We start from the raw sequence: 23,121 nt of genomic DNA on the forward strand, positions 1-23,121 counted from the left end.
AGATTTATAATGGCAGGGGATTGTGTTATATTATTTCTCCAAAAATCTTAAGTGCACACTAGATATTTCTCCTGTTGCACAGCTAGCTCAGAGTCACATTGACCCTCTTTATCCTGTGGAAGACAGCTTGAAAATAGAAGCCCCCCCCCCCCCCCCCCCAATCCCATAATTAAACCTGACCTGGTTTATCTCAAGGAATAACAAGGACAAGGGAAGACATGTCGAGGGGCTCCTCAGTTGAACTATATCTATGGGGTCTCTGTCTACATGGAGTGGCCCTGAGGCTAGTGTGGTTCTGATCCATGTGTTACTGTAAAGGGCCCTTTTAAACAGTAGTACTCAGACAAGAGGGAACACCATGTTCTTCCCCTGACAATATTTGTTTTCTAGGGCCCTCGACACAAGGCCCCCCCATCTGTCATAACAGCACAAAGTAATAATAGTTGTTTATTTAGTGTACTTTTTTTTTTTACAACTTTTATTTCCCAGCGTGTCATGGATAAGCAGCAGTAAGAGCTGGCTTGCGTAAGAGGCCTAGAATCCCCACTGTGTTTACATCACCAGCCCCCCCCCGCCCCCCGTTGGTCATGTTTCTAAGGATGAGTTTATTTTTCTCCTTTACCAAATTAAAATATACAGTGTTCTTTAACTGACCACAAATAATCTCCTTTGGAATGTTATTTTTCTAGTATGGTTACAAGAGATTTCTCCTGGGTCAAAATATGCTTTTACAGCTGTTGTAATTGTACTGGCTCTGATTCTCAAATCTCTTCACATCCAATGATCCAGGTACAGTAAAATATAGGGACTTACAGGCTCAAGATGTGATAATCAATTAGGTACAAATATGTGCACAGTCACAGCTCTGTGGTAGGTATCACCCCCCCATTTCAAAGCCCAGTATTTTGTTGAATAACAGTATTTGCACAGTCTATTTTTAGACACTTGTGTGTACTGTACACTGCCTGTGTGTGTGTGTGGCCTGTGTGTACAGTACACAGGTCTATAGGGACGGCAGTGTACTCCAGCATGGAATTGGAACATTGTGTACCTTGCTAAACTCATTAGCCTGATTCTAACACCCCTTTAACATCCTCTTGACAGGCTTACGGAGCTTTTTGTTTTTGTTTACCACAATCTGTGACTCGGTATTCGATTGATCATATGCTTTTCTTTAGGTCGGCACTTTTTCTTCCCTCCCACAATTGGGGCCAATGAACCTTGGATGTGACAACCCCAGTGCTCAGCCAACCACAAGGTTCTTAGAGGTGGAAAAACTGGCGGCACACATCCAATCATTTCTAGCCCCAGTTATTGTTTAGTTATTCCAATGTGCATCTGCTTCTACTGTCTGAGTTGCAGGCACATTGAAATGATGGAGAAATCCTATTCTAGCTTTAATCCAAGGCACCACTATAAACCACAGGCATTACTCAGTAACGGGAGTAAAATGATCTGTGAATTACAGGATTACTAATGACCCCGACTGTGGAACATGGCCTAACCACAGCATGTTACCCATTTTGACCAGGATGACTGGCCCAGTCTCAGAAGTATCTTTCAAGTAAAATATCTGACTTAAAAACAGAAATCAACTTTGATTGAAGAAATCAAGTCTCTCCTGTTTGTTTGCCATTGAATAACAGAGGAGGAAAGACGAGACAATTTGTCCTGGGAGTTGTAGGACTTGTTACCTCTTGACATTCCTCTGAAGGCCCCCTCTCTTTCCCCACAGCAGTAGCCACCTCTTAAACTTAAATAATGTACCATCTGTCAGTTTATCCTGACAGAGATGGGTTAAAGAAAAAACTCCTTAAACTTAAATTGGCACAGCTGACGGATGGTGTAAGAAGGTAGAGTCGGAGAGACAGGTGAGATAATAAAGGAGAGCGTTAGACACGTGAGTGACTGGTACATTAGGTATGTTAAACGCCCAGGTGAGGCCGGGACAGAGAAACCCACTATTCTGAGGGCTAGGGCTTTTCCTTGCGATAGTGTTATTACTGCTAAGAGCTCTGATAACATTGTTACAGAAACACTTTTCCACGACCTGTCTGGCCTCGCCATTGTTATCAGCTGGGTTTTTTTGTGCACAACGATTTGGCCGATTTACATCAGGAAGTTTCTCACAATATGAACATCTGACTCTAATGACGGCATTACACACGCATGCACAAACACACCTCTGTGGGAGTGAGTTACATAACAACAGAGAGGAAGGAGGAGGAGTGGAGGAAGAAGAAGCTGCAGACACACAAATGAAACGATGACAGCCTTTCTTCTCGTTGAAGTGTCCGGTGCTCCCCCGGGCAACCTTGAACGTATTCCTAGAGGGTTCCAACAAGTTCTTCCGTGGTATCCTGATAAATCAGCTGGTCCTAAACTGTAAGAACACAGGTTTATTGGTTTCCCTGCCTCCTCATCAACACACCCGCTGGAACAGAACCAGTAATACCAGCTGCCATGGCCATCATATCATCACGCAGCACAACATTGTCACCCTTCTCCTTTACGCACACACAAAATTACAGTCATGTCACCAAACCAGAACCAAAAACAGCTAATGCCAGCCACCAGCTGAAACCATCATGGTAAATAGACGGATCCTCAACTCACATGGGCACACCAAGTGGCAGTTATGTCACGTCACTGACGAATCGCAAGTCATAGCTTGCAATTAAATCCAGGAAGCCAGAGTTGTATTGTTCCCTTCCTCTGACAACTACAAGCGTGGCAGAGTAGAAGAAGTCACAGGGTAGAGAGGTATTGAGAAAGGCCGGGAGAGGAGGGAAAGACCAACAGTATCAGCCTATAGCAGCTAGAGAGCGTGTTGTGTACTTGACTGTTCCCCAACCCCAGAGCTGAAGTGAACAGTGTACATGCGATTGGGATGGAAATGACTAAGAGCTCTGAATGATCCAGACCACCAGATTCAGTTCTGTTCCCCCCTCACTCTGAAACACTGGACTCCCTTACACGCTACTAGAGTCACAGTGAGCCCACAGAGTTCACTGTGGGTGTGTGCGTGCATGCGTGCGTGCATGCGTGCGCCCAAACAACTATTTGGCAGTATTTTTATTGCTGTCAGTGAGCTTACCCACCACACAGAAAATGAACCCTATAAGGACTGGCTTAGCTGTGCCTCTTGTTTTGATTGTGGCCTTTTCAAAGGTATTGAGTTGAAGTTGAGAAGATCCCCCCTGAGTTGAGTATCACCAAGTTCAATAATATCATTTCTGCCAATGCTGCCTGCCTCTTCCATGTTGTGGCAGGATGCAGTTGCCACAGACTGAGAAAAAACAGACATCAGCCATCTGACCTAGCAACTTTTTGTTTAAAATGCTTTTGTGTTCTTAAGATTTTTTTTCCAGGGAAAGAATAAATAGCTGTGCTTAACCAAAGGCATTCAATGTCTTGGCTGAGAATGCCTCGCCATGAGAAACATATTACCCGTGGTTAGGATAGGCTTTGTGCTCTCTGAACATTTTCTTTTTCTCTCTTCAAAGCGTGACTTAACTTGTGAAAGCAATTTTCTCTTTATTTTGTCTTAGTTGATATCTACAGAGGACGCAAGCAGAACGTCACTACACAGTAGAGGAACAGTATTTGCATGTGCCATGGTTGGTCTTGTTATCAATAGGAAACACTACTGGCCATGACACGCAAAGACATGAACCTCTGGGTCTTTTCTCAGTGAGTCTTCTCTCAGTCTCCTGTGAACTGCACTTGATGACATGAGATACTTGAGGTCAATGCTGGAATGTAACACAACAAGTAAACTAATTGGAGAGGGCCAGACAAACAGGCACATACCAGATGAATTGGTATGTCAATGAACTGTCAATGTTGTAGGCTACACTTGAGCTACTAGAGGGCAACTAGAGTTATTTGCTGGAACACAGTTGGATCATTTGTCGGCCTGGGGAATGGAATGCCCTGTGATGTGACGAGTGGTTGATAGATTGACAGGCTTGTTCACTGGGATCTAATTGCTGTACCATTAACAATGCCTTAATAATTGTTCACATACAAAGCTTGTCAAACTGATACAAGTTCTGATATTTAAAAGGTGAGCAGGTCCTGAGAGAGAAGAGCGTAAAGGGGGTGGGGTGGAGAGAGGGAGTATCCTAAGGCAGCCGAGCCTCCTAACCCCTCCAAGGCCCTGAGCAGGGATTGTTTTGTGATCCCCCTCCTCTTGACTATTCTGACATCAACATGATCACACCGTAATGAAACTTTAATCAGGAACATAAGAATCAAATCATTTCCCCATTATGTAAGGTGTGAGGGAGCAGCTTCTAGGAAAGCTGAAAGACTGACAGAGATCTAGAGATGGAAGAGAACGGGGTGAATGAAAGATGAAAGAGCACCAGAGAAACATGACGGATAAAGACAAACAAAAAAAGAGAAAAGTCAGAGAAAAAAATAAGGAAGTAGGCAGGGGTATGAAAGAAAAGAGTCTGGGCCATTTTATTCCCATGGTGTCAGCTGCTAAATGTCCTTAAGTATTGAAATAGAGCATGGTAAGGACATGTTGGCTTGGTCTTTCATATGAACAGCCTTCACACTAATCTCATAAGGAAGATCTCTCGAGACGTCATATCGATATGATCTTATGGAACAAGTCCAACATTCTATCTGCATAGTATTTGCTCTTTGCTCAAGCAATTCAAATGAACACCGGTCCAGTGGTCCATATCCCTAATTCCAACCTGTTGTCAAACATGGTCAATCTTGGTTTTGTAACTGGTGATGTTGAGTTCAGTCAATGGTGTCTATATGGGAAGACAAAAGATTCCTCCTCTTCCCCACGTTCTGCTTTTCTGATTCCCTGTTACATGTTCAACTCAGGGATCAAGGTTGTGACAACTTCTGCTCTTTTAGGATGCTTGGTTACCAGGGAACAAAAAGCTCGCTGGCTGCTTTTAGCAGGAACGATTTAAGAATTCAGACGTCTGACATTTTGCGAACGGAACGGCCACATTTGGTTTTGTACATCAGCAAAACAGTTCACCCAGAGTACGACTAACATCATGGCTGGAGATGTGAAGGGGAAGGGCAACGGAGAGGAGTTAGATGCTGTAACAGATCATTGAATCAATTTATGTCCTGCTATGGTGGAAAAAAAGATGGCCAGGACTGATAAACTAAAGGAAAACCTCTATGCCAAAGCCTTTGCATCTGCTTCTCCTCCAGAGCAGGTTATCTTAGCGTCTATGGAAGCTTGACTTTATTCTTTTCATCTATATTGGTCCAGTGGTTTTGCGCTGTAGTTCTCCCGTGAAGCCGTTGGTCTTGATATAACTACACCTGAATTAATTTTTAAAATCCTCACAACGGCTGTCTTCCAGATATCAGGACACAATGTTCCCGCAATTGTGTGAAACCCAGCAACACAGGCTGTGACTATTACCTCTGTCATGGTTTGCATAATGTGTGCGTGCGAGGGTGTGAATGTGTGTATGGGGTTGGTAGGTGTGAAAAAAATAGCAATGGTGTAAAACAGAGCCACTCCTGCTGAGAAAACAAAGGCTATATTAACACGGGTGAATAAAGTGAGAGGGAAAGTTACTAACATTTGCATTCCAAAGGTCTGAGGAGCAGGATATAAGGTAAACGGTCACTCCAGGCAGGGCCCGTCTCTCCGTCTGTCCAGAGCTCAACACGGCCTGCGTGGAGCTAGCTGGACTTAGTGACAACCCTCAGCGGAAGAGCACATTAAAGCAAGAATCCAGAATGTTGGCATGCAGGGACATTGTCTCCCTTGTTTACTTGCAGCAGGTTAAACAGTGTGTGTGTGTGTGTGTGTGTGTGTACACACACACAAACGTGAAGAAAGCGTTGCAGCATGTCCCTTTAAGTGACACTGGTATTTCCTGTGAAGAGTAGCTAGATATTTCTGGAAACCCATCAGTTCTTCTTGCTACATTTAACTTGTTTTCCCAAAAATACCAAAAACAGGAAAGACAGACACTTGGGAAATGGTCTTCAGTATAAACTAAAGATACTGTAGTTGGAGGAATGTTTTTCAATTGGAGAGACTTGATATTCAGCACACATGAGGAGAATAAGGTTAAAATGGGTCTCAATGGTTCCCCGGTCCTTTGTACAAGGAAATGCATTCTGACCAGACTTAAGCTTTGTGGTTGAGGGAACAAGACAGTGTTGGTTGTTCCATGCCTAAACAGAGCACACAATGAAGTCAATTCATCAAGATGAATAGTTTAATACAAAATGTACATTTATTGTTCTTCGATACATTTTTGCAAGGCATGCCATCAACATTTATTAATTTCAATGTAACGTCCACCTGGACACAAGTGCAAACCTGCCTGAAATTCATGAGCAGTAACCAGGAATGAAAGTCACAAGTACAGAGTCGAGATAAAAAAAAAAGAAAAGAAAAAAAAAAAGAGTTATACAATAATTATTAAAATGTTCATACATTATGATCTTAAAATATTTTACAGATTATTCTTACACTATCAAACAATACACACTTCAGTCATTTTTGAGAAGTCCTCAAGAGTAATTTCTCTTCACTCTCAAACACCACATATCCAAAATGAGCTTTCTTCAAAGCCTTTCAATTGGTTGCAATTCATTGAACTGTCATTAAACGCCACAATTCAAAATTGTGACATTATTGAATCCTAGTCACTTCCTTTCAAAAAGACATCTGTTCACAAAGCCTGAAGGGAAATATATTGTGACATATCCAATATGGCAAACTGATATTTCAAACATGAGTACATGGAAATTGTGCAACAATAGCAACAACAAAAATCTTACAAGAATAAACAGAAACATCAACACAGCAGGTGAACTATATGGCACTTGGTGGAAACAGGTGATGCAAATATATGAACAACAGATGGTGGGAAGTGGCCATGTACATTTGTGTCTTAATTAATCATTCAACTAAACTGTGCTTTTTGAGCCATTTCATCAAGACTTTGGTTAATACTTTGATCATTTGTGTAGTTCATTTTTAAAATAAAAAGTGCTTTAAATTGACATCAAGATTGTCCTTACACTAAACAAAGGATGTGATTTAATTAGATGTGGTGATTGAGATGGCTTTCTATGTTTGGAGGCCTGAAGTGGTCATATGAACACAAACAAAATCAGAGAAGACGATTTAACCCTTCTGACTGGTTTCTGTGAGGGCACTCCCCTAACACAGTCAGTCAGTTTTCCTTTGATGCCTAGGCAGCATCTCATCTAGGGACATCTGTCTAACCACATTGGCATCCTTCATAATCAACATCATGAAAGGCATATAAGGTTCAGACCTCAACAAAAAGCAAAGTGGTTCCAACTTCCTGTTGGCCAACGTCATTTCCTCTCAGCATTTACATCCTCACAAAGGAGAGGCGAAGTCCTGGTTCAAAGGTCGGTGAGGGAGTGGAACATGAAGGGCAGCCAAGGTGAGAGCCAACAAGGGATCAACCCAGCCTGGGACAAAGCAGGACTTCCTTCACTGAGAGTGCAGACCAGACCAAGTGATGGATGAAGTCAGTCCCACTGTTCTAGTCTTCATAGCCGAGCACAAAGAACTGGCCCACTCCTTCCATTCACAGCACTCATACAGTTACAGTACCCTCGCTACACATGCATTAAAGTGTGTCAGTGTGGCTCATTACCAGACGCCACGCATCAGCACACTATCAGCACAGGGTAACATGCATCAAACACGCATGGATTTACTGCACACGGTCAGCTGAGCTCAGACAGATTTCACATCCATCGCAGCAGTAGCAGCAGCACACATACAGAGTCAAACAGAGCTGGAGGCCCTGCATCGGACCAGACCAGGTCTCACTGGCTTCCAGACAGTGTCCATTCTGTGACAGCAGTCCAGTCAGTCACTACACACAGTGTCTAGTGGAGCCCTTCCTCAGCAGATGAGCTCCTGTTGGATCTCTGGCAGTGCGGGGAAGGGCTCAGAAGTGAAGGAAAAGGCATTGCGGCCTGTCTTCAGGTCTACCTGACCGGGGCATATCAGGTACGAACCCATGCTCTCCAGCTCTGGGGAGGGTGCCGGGCTCTCAGGCTCAGACTCTGATTGGCTGGTCTCAGGCTCGTCCAATGAGGGTAGAGAGCTGGCGTGGAGTTGGGTGTAGAGGGAAGCTGGTCCAGTCAGCCAGGGGTGGTTAAGGCACTCCGCTGCAGTGGCTCTCTTCCTGTGGACACACAGACAGAGGATGCGTGTCAGATCTCAAATCAATCATCAATGTCTAGGCAGCAAGGACTTTAAAGCTTCTGTTCATCAGTTTTGAAAGTAAAACTGAAATAGCTAATTTGAATATATGTAAAGGAAAGCAAATAGGTGACAAATATGCAGTTATATAACTTCCTGTCCCTCCCATTCCCTCAGACACTCTTCTTTCCCTGACAGTCTTTTTGAAAACCACCAAAGCCCACTGTTTCATCCCAGTCTTTTCCCCTTTTTGGGATTACTCAGACACACAGGAATTTTTCCACTTAAAAAAATATATAAATTATACTGCCGATAATCTGCAGCAATTAAATTATATTGAGTGAAGATTATGGCCTATCACAGCGATAGACTACTGCTGTTTGTCATTGAGACATACAGTATCTAGCCCTTCTGTGCTGGAACACTTGATCAAATAGTGACAATGGTGACACAGAATGTGTTAATAGTCGAAACGTAACAATGATTAATATACGTTACCACGCATCTGGAGACTTAACGAGGATGTGTTGCAAACAGCAGTATGAATGACATCATTCACCTGTTAATCAGTGTTGAACTCACTATGGGACATGTGGGAGAACATCTGTCGGGCTGTGGCACTGAACTGATTGAGTGTTGATTCTTGACCCTATCCTGTTCCTCACCTGGGGTTTTTGAGCAGCAGGGTCTTGATGAAGTCAATGGCGAGGGAGGAGACGCCCTCGAAGGCATCCTGGGAGTAGTCCACGTTGACCTGGGAGATGTTCAGGAAGGTTTCCTGCTTGTTGTCCCCCAGGAACGGAGACTCGCCCGTCAGCATGACGTAGGTCAGGACCCCTATGGACCTGAGAGATGAGGAGGGAACGGTGTCAGACTACAAGACATGGGGAAGTATTCTTCTCAGATTTCCACTGTGGAGCTGGCTGGTGATCAATATTTTATGGCTTCTGGAAAAACCAAGATGTATTGAAGACACTAGCTGACATCTGCTTGACACTGTCTCTTTAGCTCATACTCACCACATGTCTGTCGCTATGCTGATGGGTTCATAGTTCAGGATCTCTGGAGCTGGAATAGCATAGACAACGCCAATTAGTCCTAATAAACATTTTACAGTACTGAAGTTTAGAATTGCTTATCTATCTTCCTTATTGATATAATCTGACTGCAGAAGCCAGGAGGCAGGACTCACCCACATACTCCGGGGTGCCCAGGATCTCTCGGACTTCTGTCACACTGTCCATGCTTCTGGACAGGCCAAAGTCCACGATGCGGATATCACCCAGTGGGATGGCACTGGTCAGCAGGATGTTCTGGGGCTGAGGGGCGAGACCGAGATAGACAGATTAGACCAAATCCAAAGAGTGCGTGGTAAGTGAATTTACAGTCAGAGGTCACATACCATGCTTGATTGATAGTTAATCAGTTGAGTAGTCATTGAGCCTCAAGGCCTTCCACTAAAGAGTCTAATCTACCTCTACATGAATAAGCCAAACCCACAGAGTGTACAGCCTCAGAGATTCAATATCACTAAACCAGGTTCATCCCCTTAGCCTATTAGAGGATTCCTAGGAAAGGTGGGATGTCTTGGAGGGCCTATCACATTAGATGGCTCCTATATCATATACGATGCTTAACCTCTGGGTCATACTGGCTAGATTCCTGGCCTGGGGCCTTTGGCCAGGACATCTTGGACCAAGTGGCACAGCGGTCTAAGGCACTGCATCACTAGAGCTGTCATTACACACCCAGGTTTGATCCCAGGCTGTATCACAATCTAGGATAAATGAAGGACCAAGAGAGACAGACCAGAGGCAGAGACAGCAAGCCTGTGACATTTCACCAGGAATAGACTTAACACTGTCTATCACTGGGGGAGTAGAAAAGGAAAAATGGGGAGCCAATAAAAGCTAGTCTGAGGACAGTCGGTTCAGTCCCCCTCACCCAAAAACCCTGCTCATAAACCCCCAGGATCAGAGGAGTCCATCGTCATATATAACCTGCCTGCCAAGTTCTAACATGTTCCAAAACAGTATTTTATTCATCCTTATCAACAATACAAATGTTTTTGACATCACTGGGCAGACAAAACAGACCTATAGGACTTACAGCTTTTGTTCTGTGTCTTCTGTTACACAACCCTGCAGTATTTACAAAATAAGTTTGAAAGAGAAACCAGACCCTGACAGGGTTCATATGTAAGAGCAGGAACTACAGGACAATAACTACGCAGCATTCACATACAAACAGTTGTCACTCGTTAAAAGCTAACAGAGCAACTTGGATGGGCGTCTTTATTTGCTAGAATACAGGAAGAGTTACTGCTCTGCCACATTAAGGGGTTCTCATTGCTTAAGGGGAGAAATATGGCAGTTGAGAAACAGTCGTCCATTCCAGGGGTGTCCTGTTTTTTTCACTAGTCTCACTTTGACAGCCGTAACTTGTAGTGGATTTGGTTTTGGGTTCCAAGAAGAGCTTTCTACTGACCTTCAGGTCCAAGTGGACCACATTGTTGCTGTGCAGACAGGCCACGCCGGTGAGGATCTGTCTGGCCAACCTGATCACATCCTTCTCTGTGAAGGCCTCGTCGTTCTCCGCAACACACTGGTTGAAGATCTCTCCACCGGCAGCACTGGAAAACACAGAGGCAAAGGAGGATCAAAATAGACCCATAGCGATGAGATGAACAACAAACAGTACATGTTTATCATATCTGTAGTTTACACTCATGAAGTCTACACCCTTACACTGTAAATCACTGCATTTGTACAACTATCAACTCAAACATGGCGACAATGCCAATCCCACCCCTATCCCGTTATCACATACACAGTGAAGTGTTACGCAACTGGCCCTGTGGTTATTGTACTTTGGGCTTGGGAACAGGGTCCGTGCTCCACATCCACACACAAAGCATGTGACTCCTGTCTGTGGCACTCCGACGTTCCCACACGAAAATCAGAAGAAAAATGGTGCCTCCCTGACCTCAGCTTTGACTCGAGATACGAGGACCCATATCAGTCAGTGCCAGCCCCAGATAAGGCTTTCCAGAGTTACACATTCCAGATCAGTTAAGTCAAAAACAAAAAACGAAGGGGAAAGAATTTCAAATCTATCGAACTAGAAGATCCCTGTCGTATAATAAAGAGTTACCTAAGACTTGAGACAGTGACAGCACACTGAAACAATCCCATAGTTTACAGTAGTGGATTACCACCACACTGCTGTGTCGCTCCCCCAAAATTGGAAGTTTATCCAATCTGGGCACCCACTCCCAACTGCTCAGGATTAGTGGGGGGGGGGGGGGGGATTGTCCTATTTTTTGGATCCACTTAGAAAATAGAAAGGCCAATTAACAAATTAAAATGCTGACATCTCATTTTTGTTAAGGCAAATGCCTTGTTTGTCAATTCTAGTCATGCTTGTGTAACAATGGTAAGCAATGCCGTCCGGGACATGGCAGATTTATGTTGGATGTTTCTCCAAAGCAGATGAAAAGCCTGGAGAGGGGACGCTTGCCAAATAGCACAGCCATGTGTGGGGGATTTAGTCAGCACACATGCTTTTTATCTATGACCATGGCCCGGGCATAACTGTTACATAACCACACCATCTAATCCCTGGGTAGCCCCGCACTGTTGCATCCCTACCTTTACTGTCCTCAGCTGTGAAAATATGAGATTGTGTTTTTCTGGATATCCATCATTGCGCCATATAAATCCCCTTTCGCTCGGGGCTCCACACATTTAATGCTGGCTGTATCTTTTGACCCCCCCCCCCCCCCCAAAAAAAAGGTGTTGGTGGAAGACTACTAAAAGAAGAAAGGGGACCAAAGTCCCTACAGTACACATGTATACCAAATATGCATAGCAGTCCTAGTTGACCAGTTTTAGGATAGAGGAAATGAGAGACATCAGTGTGTTGTTGGAAGCATGGCTTTGATTTATGCTTGCTGACAACTGCATGATTTAAAATAAATACATTAAAAAAATAGATTGTGCCACTCATCATTCGTCTGTTCCATGTGCTGGGTCTCAATTTAATACAATTGACTCAAATAGGTCTAATTATCCCACCCCTTCCTTTCCCAGTTTTAACTATTTACCGAAAGGCGAAAGCAAAAATACCCTCCAAAATACTTCAATAAACTCTCATCTAGGAGGAGACAAGGCTTTTAGTACTAACAAGAGCCATCCTGTAGAAATTAAATGGACTGAGGACATACTCTCCAAGCACTATGGAAAGATCTGATACATCTCCTGCCATCATGTTTGTATGGTCTCATTTCTCCCTCTATGCCTCAGTGGATCAGTCTCCCCACTGTCAGTCAGCAGACAGACGACATGGAATGGTTTCCCATCCACTTAAGACAGAATAACTGCGCAGAGTCCCATCAAAAGAGATTCACAGTAGCCGTCACCCGCAGAACATTAGGGTTGGGCGGAGGGCGGGCAAAGAGCTACTTGAGAATGAGCTGAAGACCGACGAGCCATGACTTCCCAATGAGAGGATGTGGGACAGAGTGTGTATTTACGTATGTGCTTCACAATATTGGCTGCATTCTCACAAGCCAACTTGGTTAGTCTGGGCTTAAGATCTCCAGGAATAGGCATTTTACTCTTGCTGGCCAGCTACCAAACCTCAAAGCCTACTACTGATCACTTCTCACAGGGCCTGTGTGTTGACTGCATTGTGTCCTCAGCACAGTACATAGACTCTGGTTTCAGAGTTGTCATCATTTAGATGAGACTATGCTGTGACAACACTCATCCTCCGTTACAGGAGACTTGATGTGTCAAACCTTTACTAGAATGAAGAGAACTCAGTACAAACGGTTGTTCAAGGAGCTTTTTCCATTTAGAAAATTGCAAACACAATTGATTAGACAGCACTCATCCTCAAAAACACTTTTACTAGTTCCTAAAAAGATATCCTGAAGAACATATTGCAGTTTTAAATGAAGGCCAGTCCATGTCAGACAGTGGAGATGTGTGTCAAAGACTCGTATATAATCCATTCACTTAACCGAGGACTGCATACATTTTGAAGTGACAAAGATAAATGGCTGACGTGGACTGGAGGTGAGAGTTTCAATTTGCATTACGTAAGATGTTTCAAAACCCACGCAAAAACATCAGATACAGTTACACTTGAGGATGAAAGCAGAATTAAGAGGACAGAGGGGGGAGAAGAAGAAAAAAAAAAACATCATCCTCTTTCCCAATTGCAGAGGGGCTGAAAAACTGTTCTAGAAAAAATAACCTCAGGAGTGATTCCATCAGCGCTGAAAGATCAAGCTTGAGTGAGTCAAAGTGCTACATTTTCATCAACATACCCTGTAAAGCTTTAAAGCTGCTCTCGGGTTATGATTGGCCGGGCAATCTGTGGACCCGACTGCCATTCCCAAGACTATCCGATTGCCTGTAATTGGTTAAGATTTTGAGTTCCTCTCATCTGAAGTGACCTCAGAGTTTACAGCAGTGTCATGAGTTCAAAGACTGAGGTGAAACGGCTAAGTACAGTATTCACAAAACGTGTAACTCATATTGTTTGCCAGATAAACAAATATGTAGTGACTGAGGGTTGGACCAAACCTTCGGCGTGCGTACACTGACCGTGAAAAACAAACGTCGGGTGACTTGGTTCATCTAATTTTCCCACATATAAGGTAGACCTCTAGAAATGCACCTGCACAATACTGTATTTGTCAATATGACAAAAACGTAAGATGTTTGGTCTCATCCTAGAGGGTTGTTTGATCTCTGGTAACATCATGGGTTTCCTTGACAAGACATGTAGAGAGTTGGGAACACACAGATGACAATCTAATATTTGTTGGAGAACCATTGAAGACATTTATTTTGTGCAACTATTCACCACCATCAGAAGCAGGCCATGGACTGTGCCCCTAGTACAGAAAACCATTATGATTAAACCGTCAGAATGCGTTCTAAGCAGAGATGATGCAGGTTCATTTCTCATTAAAAAGTGGCATTTTCAGTTAGACTAGTCATTATGTGTGGTGCTCGCACAGACTGGGTTTAGACTTACTGATGAGGAAAAGTTTGTTTCTCGCTCCCATTTCTCATACGTTGCGTGGGGATGTGGTTGTGGCTATGTGCAGACCAATGTGTGAGTATGAGTGTGAGTGTATGCGCATGCTACTTTGTGTGTGTGTGTGTTTTCTACTTTTGGGAGCATTACTAACTGCTTCTATGTAAACCCACAGGAAATGGAACATTATTCTCTGGTTTGCAGCAAAGCTAGCCCACGCTGAGGTCAGAGAGCCCTTTCACAGGCAAAGAGTTCACAGTCATACAGGCTGCAACAGCATCTCAATGGCTGCAGATTACCAGGTTAGTAGGGGATTTCACTAGGAACCATAACCTATACTGGGATCTGGATGAACATAGGCCTAGAAGAATCTCCAAAGAATCTCCAAAACTTTCAGACAGACAAAAGACAACTGCACGAATGCACAAGGAAGCGCAAAGTTATCTGGCAGCTAGTGCAGGGCTATGGACCAGTGCCTGCCCCTGCAGGCAGGAAATAGTGGCTCTGCTTCCTCTTTCGAACTGGGGTCCAAGGCCAAGCACATACCACGACCCCCCCCCTATAGGGAACCTTTTGTTCTGCGGGAGCATTCTATGTCTAGGACGGGAATGGGTGGAGATGTCTGGTCATAAACCACCCACCAGGGTCAGGAGGGGACACAGTCTTTTGGTCTTCTAGATGAACTGGTTGGTGGGGTGTTGTCTATTTGTAATGGGGCTTGGGGATCATTACAATGCTTGTTACCATCTCTGGCTCCTAATTAGAATGAGACCAGAGTGGTCATGGAGGACACCCATGACACACACGCTAGATAGTAGTCATAGGATATAACACCAGACCAGACAGAGCCTTTCCTTCCACCCTGACCTCATTGCTTTGTTGATCAGATGGATGCAGCTCAGATGCTGACTGGTTCCCCTGTGTTTGGATGGAATGGATGCTTTGAAGCATGATGGAATAATTTGACCGATGCTAGTTTTTCCTTAAAATGTATCACGTGACAAATACTTATTCTCAAGAATCTTCAAAATTGAGTCATTTGGTCCATCTTCGTCCGTCTGTTTATAGAAGCACTGACACAATCATAGTAAGGCAAGGTAACAAGAATCGGAGATGTGGCTATGAGCACAGCGACCAACCACAGGGGAGTTATCATTTCCTTATAAGGTTACAAGGTTCAAGCAGGCCTGCGTGTGTTTGGCGTGCGTGTTCATGCAGCTGTTTTTAAAGGTGAGAAACTCTTGAGTGACACGCAGCTGCATCCTCAGCAGTAAGAGTGCAAACACAGGAAGTTGACGTGTGAGGGTTAGACTGGAGAGATGTAATCTACCATTTTTCAAGAAATTCAACGCTCTGACATTCGCGTCACTCAACATCTCATGCGGTTTTGAAACAAAGAGGACATAAAAAAAATCCCATGTTTTATATCAGCAGAATACATTTTTACTCAGGCGACCGCATCAAAACCTCTCGAAACTACACAGAAAGAGAAGAACCTGCAGAGACGGAAAGTTTTTTCGGTAAATGGCGCATAATGGGTTTTCATTTCCCTCCTCATTAGGAACCTTATCATTTCATCCCGTTTTTCCTGCCAGTGCTGCATTGTGGTGGAGCATCAACATGTACAGAGAGTTTAAAGGGTCTTCTAGATTACCATCACCAGCATTTTCTCCCATCACTGGCGACATGAGCTAAGGGTGGTGCAGAGATCCAAACACACACTCACATACTGTGCACACCACGTTTTCCCATGGTCTTTGCGTTTTGATGCATTACGAGTTTACTCACCACTCGAGGATGAGGATGATCTCAGAGTTGGTCTCGTAGACCTCATGCAGCGCCACCACATAAGGGTTAGCCTTGGCTGACTCCAGAACAGCGATCTCGTTGAGGATGTCCATGCGGCAGTCCTCGCCCTTCCGACGCTTCCTCAAGAACTTGGCAGCGTGCTCCTTCCCTGTCGCCTTTTCAATGCACTTCTTCACCACAGCAAACTTTCCCCTGGGAAAATAAAAATAGTGGGGGGAAGGGATATGTTGAATAATCAGAAACACAATTAAGAGTTTCATTTACAGGAGGCTTACACGTTTGATTTGGTTGTCTTCAATGTCTTATCGGTAAATCTGATTGACTCTGGCCATGAACCTGCAGGGAGTAATCATGGGAGAGAAACGGCAATTACAGCACTGAGAGCTCCAAACAATTATGACACAACCAATAAAGCAAAAAAATAAATAAATGCAGTGCAGTGAAACAGATTAAAATAGGTAGGATGCACAGGCCACTGAAAGACCACCAAGGAAAATGAAGAGGTGGACTGAGTGGTATTACAAAACAGAGGGATACACATGGAGTTATCAACCATTGTTATGCAATATAGGACTGATGATGAGCACCAAGTGATAGGCTCCCTCATCAGTGTAGTAAGATTTCCTTCTCTCCTCTTCCTCCTCGGTGGAGGGCCTGAAGGGCAGGAGGTGGGCCCCAACTGTCACTCCTGAGTGGCTGAAAGGACAGGCAGGGGGGAGGGGGAATAAGACTAATAGCACTCTTTAAAAGTCAACATAAAGAGAGGAGTGCAACAGCTGGGCTTGTCTGTCCACAAGCCCCACCCCCAGAGAAAAGAAAAGAGGAACGTACAACCACAATTCTAGAATACCATCTGAGCATTCCATTTGCTGCTGCATACATTGATGGATACAGCAGAGGTGTTGTGGGTCAGGCTGCGGGTGTGGGCAGGAAATCCAATGTGTAGAATCACCCCACTGTGTCCAGCCTTCTACAAACACTATCCCAGGGTGATAACAGAGCCTTGTACACTTCCCATTCTTACAGCTGACAGCAGCGGGGGACAAATGGAATTCCCAAACGCCTCCACCCAGACCTTAAGCAGGACCCTACATCTCCTCGGACAGCCACACAAAGGCCTGTGCAGGCTGACCAGCAAACATGGCAGCCCAGCAAACATGGCAGCCCCTGCACTAGGACCAGGACCACCCACTTCCCTGGGGCTGGACTCAGGGAGAAGTGGGTCCAGGAGGCCACAGCAGAGTCCTCCTAACCCCTGAAAAAAAAAACTGAGTCCGCAACTTCACTTATCAAATCATTTGGCATCCCTGTTAGTGAATTTTGGCCTTCCCTCGCTACCCTGGTTCAACTGACAACTGTTTCTGCCATGTTACTTGACATACAACAGACACTGTTTTGGAGTCAATGTCTTTGGCCAGACAGAGCCTGGCAGTGAAAGGCAACCATTCATAAAAACTGCACAGGTAGACAATGGCATCCCTACAGTTATGCTATTAAAAGCAGTGTCTGTATGGAGAGGGAGTGTAAACCTGGTGCTGGTCATTTTCTCACATCTTACCTCCAGGCTGGCTGTACTGTAAACCTAAGCCTGCTATTCCTCCTGGATATGTTAGCTGGCACAAGCCCATTCCCTGTGGGCTGTTCCTCCTTCCCCTTTCTTCACTCTCACTGGTTCCCAGCCCTAGTGAGGATTGCAAGGGCACATTGTTCCAAATCAAAAAGACCCAAACCAGTCAAAGTCAAAGCCTTTCTCCTTTAATTAGCCAATTCCCCAAGTTCAGAGCAGCTACCTCTGTGCTGGGAACTGCCGATGATATTAAAAGAAACCACAGGCGATGCTGAGGAGCAACAGGAGGCCTTTTAAGATGGTGACAACAGGTCAAAGATTGCTAAACTAGGCCATCATTACCCTGCTGTTTTAACACAGTGTCTGTAGTAACACACCAGAGACAAGAGCACAGGGGTTATAGGTGGATACAGACAAAGTTCGACATGCTTCAAACGTCTGACCCATGAGAGAATACATGACTTTCAGCCTTCTCCTTGAGCAGGAAGCTGCTCCTTAGAGACACTCAGACAGAAATCACGTCTGCCACTTGAAGTTTGTCTTTAACATTTTGTGAAAATCCCAAATCCCACAGAAAAGGCAATTATGCAGACACACCAACACCTGATTTCCAGATCTATCATTATGCAGCTTCACGTCATCATGTCTGCATGTATGTGGTGTGTCACTCCCCAAATCAACAGGGGATCATAAAAGGAAGTTTTCATTCAGTATGCATAGTGATGGCACTAATTTAACTGAGAAACTGTTTTTCCTGTGGGGTCTGTGTTTCTCGAAAGGGGAGTGACCCAGACATGAGTCACTCCCCTTTTGAGAAACACAGACGGCTGATCACCTTCAGCTACCTAACACAGTACAGGCTGGGTTCCTCTTCATAAACTCCTCTCAGACGACACAAAAACCTACACATTTTTGTTGACAACCCCTTTGCTGTCCTTCTAAATCATAGTGAAGATAGTGAAAATCTAGGCTAAGTAAATATCAGAGGACACCCATTTGACCTAGAAACAGGGATCGGTTCCAACTAATTCAAAGTCAATATCTTTCATGTCAACTCTTGTAACTTGTTCTCAAAGTAAAAACTCTTCTACGTTATCTAAATGCCTGATTTTTGTGTGAGTATATTTACAGAGGGGGGCGGGGGTCATTGAAGGGAAGCAATCAGGGGCAGATTTCAGAAGCCTTCAAAGGTGTTACTGCAGGTTTACCAGGGGCCACAATGTCTCAAACATTGTGAAGAAGAGAGAGAAGGGGGGGGGGGGGGGGGGGGGGGATCCATCCCTCCTCTTCTACTGGCCATCTAAATCTTGACAAGCTGCTCTCCTGGCATCCAACACAGCTCACATTCCTGCACTTAATGGGATTTATGAGGCCAGATCAGGATGTTGTGGGGGCGAGGAGGTAATGAGAGGAGGATGAGGAGGAGAGAGAGATGGGGGCGGAAGAAGTGCCGAGAGGACGCTGGGCTCGCTCGGAGCTCAAACAGCCCCCCCCCACCCCCAGGTCCTGGCTGCTGGCCCAGGATGTCCCATGGTGTCAGACAGGGAAATCTGGCTGCTACCAACTGCCAAAGTGAATGAGTCTTTATTTAGCACCCGACTGCATACTATCCAGAAAAGAGAGAAACATGTAACACCTCCCAGTCTCCCACTCCATATGAAGTTATAAAGGACGGTTGCATGGGGTATTGGTACAATATCACCTGAGACAGAAACGATGCGATGACCCAAGTCCAGATTAGTTAATAATCCTAGTCAACAGGTTAGAACTAAAACATTTTGGCCCTAGGGAAGTAGTAGCTACTGGCTACTGGCTTTTTAACAGGAGTTTAAAATCTCTGAGACACCACCACCCCCCCCCCCCCCCCCCCCCCCCTCCCATTCAACTGCCTTGGAATGCACACATTTTAGTGTCTGGGTTCAAATGCATTGTAGGTCACACTCGCTGATCTGTGGAGAACAACAGGGGGCCGGAGCAGGGCGGAGGGAGACTGATGGTAATTGCACGTTATCCCCCACCCTGACCTCCAGGACAAAACAGGGCTGATTGGCAGGGAATTAGCCCACTGTAACAATCCCAAACAAACAGCCATGGGTGAGGCTGTAGGCATGGTCTGGATTCTGGAACAAACAGAATAATAGCAAACATCTCTTCCTGTGTTAATAGCTTGTGTTTGTGCCAGAGATTCCTTGGATGGTGGAGATATAGAGATAGGGAGCTACTGAGACCAGTGATGGTACATGTAGGTCAGAGCATATGTCATGCTAATAATACTGGGGCTGGTAAAATGCATTGCATATTCACCTTTCTACCGAGGGCCCCCACAGCAGTAACAGTTAAAGAGGGGAGAGATGGGGATATAGGGTAAAATGATTATCTCAATTCAGTTTACAGGGGACAGAATGTGGCACAATTGAAGGAGAATCAAAGAAGTCTCACAAGCCATTGATTGAGGCTAGGGATAAATTACAAATGGAGGACATTTTTTTTGTGCTAGTGTTGATACTGTATGTGTATCATGAGCATAAAAATGGTCCCGTTGTAGAATTAAGTAACATTCAACATACCATCCACCCCAAAATAAAACAGCACACAGAAAAACAAGGTTGATTTAGCATCACAATTATCATCTCAAGTCCTTACTCATGTAAAATCAGCCATGAAAAACATGTAGCCTACGTACCAAAACAAAACCAGCTCTCAGACTACAAGAGACATAATTATGATGCTCTTTATTGCGACTGAAAATATGCGCCTGCGTTGGTGTCATCCGAACACTCCATTTAGTATGGTATGTATTCATTTGTGGCTGTCCATCATTCATTTAGTATGATATATTACAAATTGCAATTCATTCATGTTATTTATGTTACGAATTTGCAAAAAGTTTGATATGTTACGAATTCCAATTTGCTGCTGCTAACGTTCGGTAGCTGCTAACGTTCGCTAGGGTAGGAGTTAGGGTTAAGCATCAATGGTGGAAAAGTTACTCACTTGTCATACTTGAGTAAAAGTAAAGATACCTCAATAGAAAATGACTCAAGTAAAAGTCACGCAGTAAAATACTACTTGAGTAAGTCTTCATTTTAAATATACTTAAGTATCAAAAGGTAAAAATATACATAACTTCAAATTCCTAATATTAAGCAAACCAGATGGCACAATTACATTTTTTATTAGGGGATAGCCAGGGCACACTCCAACATAATTTACAAATGAAGCATGTGTTTAGTGAGTCCACCAGATCAGAGGCAGTAGGTATGACCTCATGATAAGAGTGTGAATTTTACAATGTTTCTGTTCTGCTAAGCATTCAAATGTAATGAGTAATTCTGTGTGTCAGGGAAAATGTATGGAGTAAAAAGTACATCATTTTCTATAAGAATGTAAAAGTAGTGAAAAATATAAATAGTAAAGTACAGATACAATCAAAAAACAGATATAGTACTTCAGTACTTTACACCACTACTTAACATGCTAAGTAGTTGCAAAGTAGCAAAAAAGTAGTAAGTCGTTTCAAAGTTGCTAAAATTGTCCATGATGAGAATCCAACACGCATGCTAGATGTTCGCGTTATACACCTGGCCAACAAACCAATTGTTTTGCTATAAGTAACCATACCAAAAGTAACATACACTAAACGTAAGTATTCCGGATGTACGTTTACTATATTACGTATAGTCTATGAGACAAGGCTGGTTATACTTAAATCAAATTCCAGAAATATTAGGCCTCACACAAAGAATAAATCCCACAGATTTCCCTTACAAAAAACAAAATGCCAACTACACAAAACAATTTCATGGGCGCAGATCGAGAGTCTTCATAGCAGTGTCAGCGCCACTCATCCGGATTGGGCCGACACCGTGAAATGTTTACGTATTCCCGTTTGCACGTGCAGAGAGAAAATACAAACATTTCCCATTTGTAATATCTCACTTTAAAGACTGAACAGTGTGTTTACCCCTGCCTCCCCGTGTTTACTTCGCACTGCAGCACGCATTGACACCTATTGTAGCGCATCATTTCATGATCTGGACAGGGTACACTATTAAACATTTCAAGCGACTTACCTGCCCAATTCTCTGCCAAGCAACTCATAATTGCTCGTGAAAGGATCGGTCCTAATTCTCGTGTGAATTTTTGTCACCATCCCGTTCTTGTTCATCATTGCTTCGCAGTCCGTTTGGAGAGAGGTGATAAAATATATTTCCTTGACAGAAGTTATATTTGCTGTTCTATACGTTCAAGTTAATTTCATCACAAAAAATACAGAGGAAGATAAATTAAGAGAAAAATATGTTGTAATAGAACAGCAAACTTCTCAGCACAAAAAAATGCCCAGGTGAATTCTGTGACCCTCAGAAATAGACGTTGACTGACAAGAAATAGAAAGATTAATCATTCAAATATGAAGGAACTGGTAATACACCGCAGCTGTAATCAAGACAAGCGCGGTATGTTGGTTTGCGTGTGGATAGACAGTCCCAAAATTGAGCTCTATCTCAGGGCCAGGCTTTCTCAGTGACGCTGTGACATGAAAGCCAATGGTAATTTGACTTTGTTAAGGGGGAGGGTTAAAGTCAGTGCGCATACTACGACACGGCTGATAGACAGGCACTAGCCTTACTTGGGGTGGCATTCAACAGGTTGCCTACTCCTACTGCCTCAGTAGATGTCTTTAAAAAAATTGGACACAACTACACCTCTTATGCAGGTAATAAGTAACCAAACATTACCGCCTACTGCTTAGATTGTGCAACACACACACACACACATACACACACACACACGCACACACACACACACACACACACACACACACACACACACACACACACACACACACACACACACACACACACACACACACACACACACACACACACACACACACACACACCTAAAAACAATAAGGGTTTGATGTAACAGAAACATGCTGTAGGCAAGTGAGCAATCAAATGTGTCAATCATTACTTTGGGCAAGATTTTACCAATTGAGGCATGCATCTCTCCCACATATACTGCAATTATGGCAGTCAGTCAGACTGCCCATGGGGCATGATGCTAGGAACTGCTCTTCTCTCCTCCTGAACATGTGTCCTTCACCCCACCACTGGGAGTGGCACATTTTATGTCAGTGTCCCTGCCCTGCTGCCTGTCATCGAGCAAGAACGTACAACATGTCCCCATCCATTGGCAAACAGATTCAGACAAAGAACAAACAAAGTAGAACTACCATGGCCTGAAATATCATGGCCCGTAACAATGTTAAAGTCCAAAATAACTTGAAAAGTAGGCCAGTCGTCAAGGATCGCAGTTTTCCCTTTATTTTACAATGACATAATTTCATCAGGACCCAAAATAATAAGAAAGCATCCCTCCCTGGGCAGCCACAGTGGAGACCCAGTAAATTGGGCAGCCACAGTGGAGACCCAGAAAATTGGGCAGCCACAGTGGAGACCCAGTATATTTGGCAGCCACAGAA

General features: G+C 44.0%; 1 protein-coding gene across 1 annotated transcript; it reads right to left on the reverse strand.

Annotated features, from left to right (window-relative positions):
• Positions 1-6,210: 6,210 nt before the first annotated feature.
• On the reverse strand, positions 6,211-22,172 carry LOC110538198 (serine/threonine-protein kinase 17A). Its single transcript, XM_021624852.2, has 7 exons — positions 21,707-22,172; positions 16,046-16,258; positions 10,691-10,835; positions 9,396-9,522; positions 9,223-9,271; positions 8,869-9,048; positions 6,211-8,186 (listed from the first exon to the last, which is right to left on the reverse strand). Exons 1-7 carry the CDS (start codon positions 21,802-21,804, stop codon positions 7,901-7,903), a joined length of 1,098 nt encoding a protein of 365 aa, XP_021480527.1. The 5' UTR covers positions 21,805-22,172; the 3' UTR covers positions 6,211-7,900.
• Positions 22,173-23,121: the final 949 nt, after the last annotated feature.

Source organism: Oncorhynchus mykiss, chromosome 12 (assembly GCF_013265735.2).
Source record: "Oncorhynchus mykiss isolate Arlee chromosome 12, USDA_OmykA_1.1, whole genome shotgun sequence".
Taxonomy (NCBI): Eukaryota; Metazoa; Chordata; class Actinopteri; order Salmoniformes; family Salmonidae; genus Oncorhynchus; species Oncorhynchus mykiss.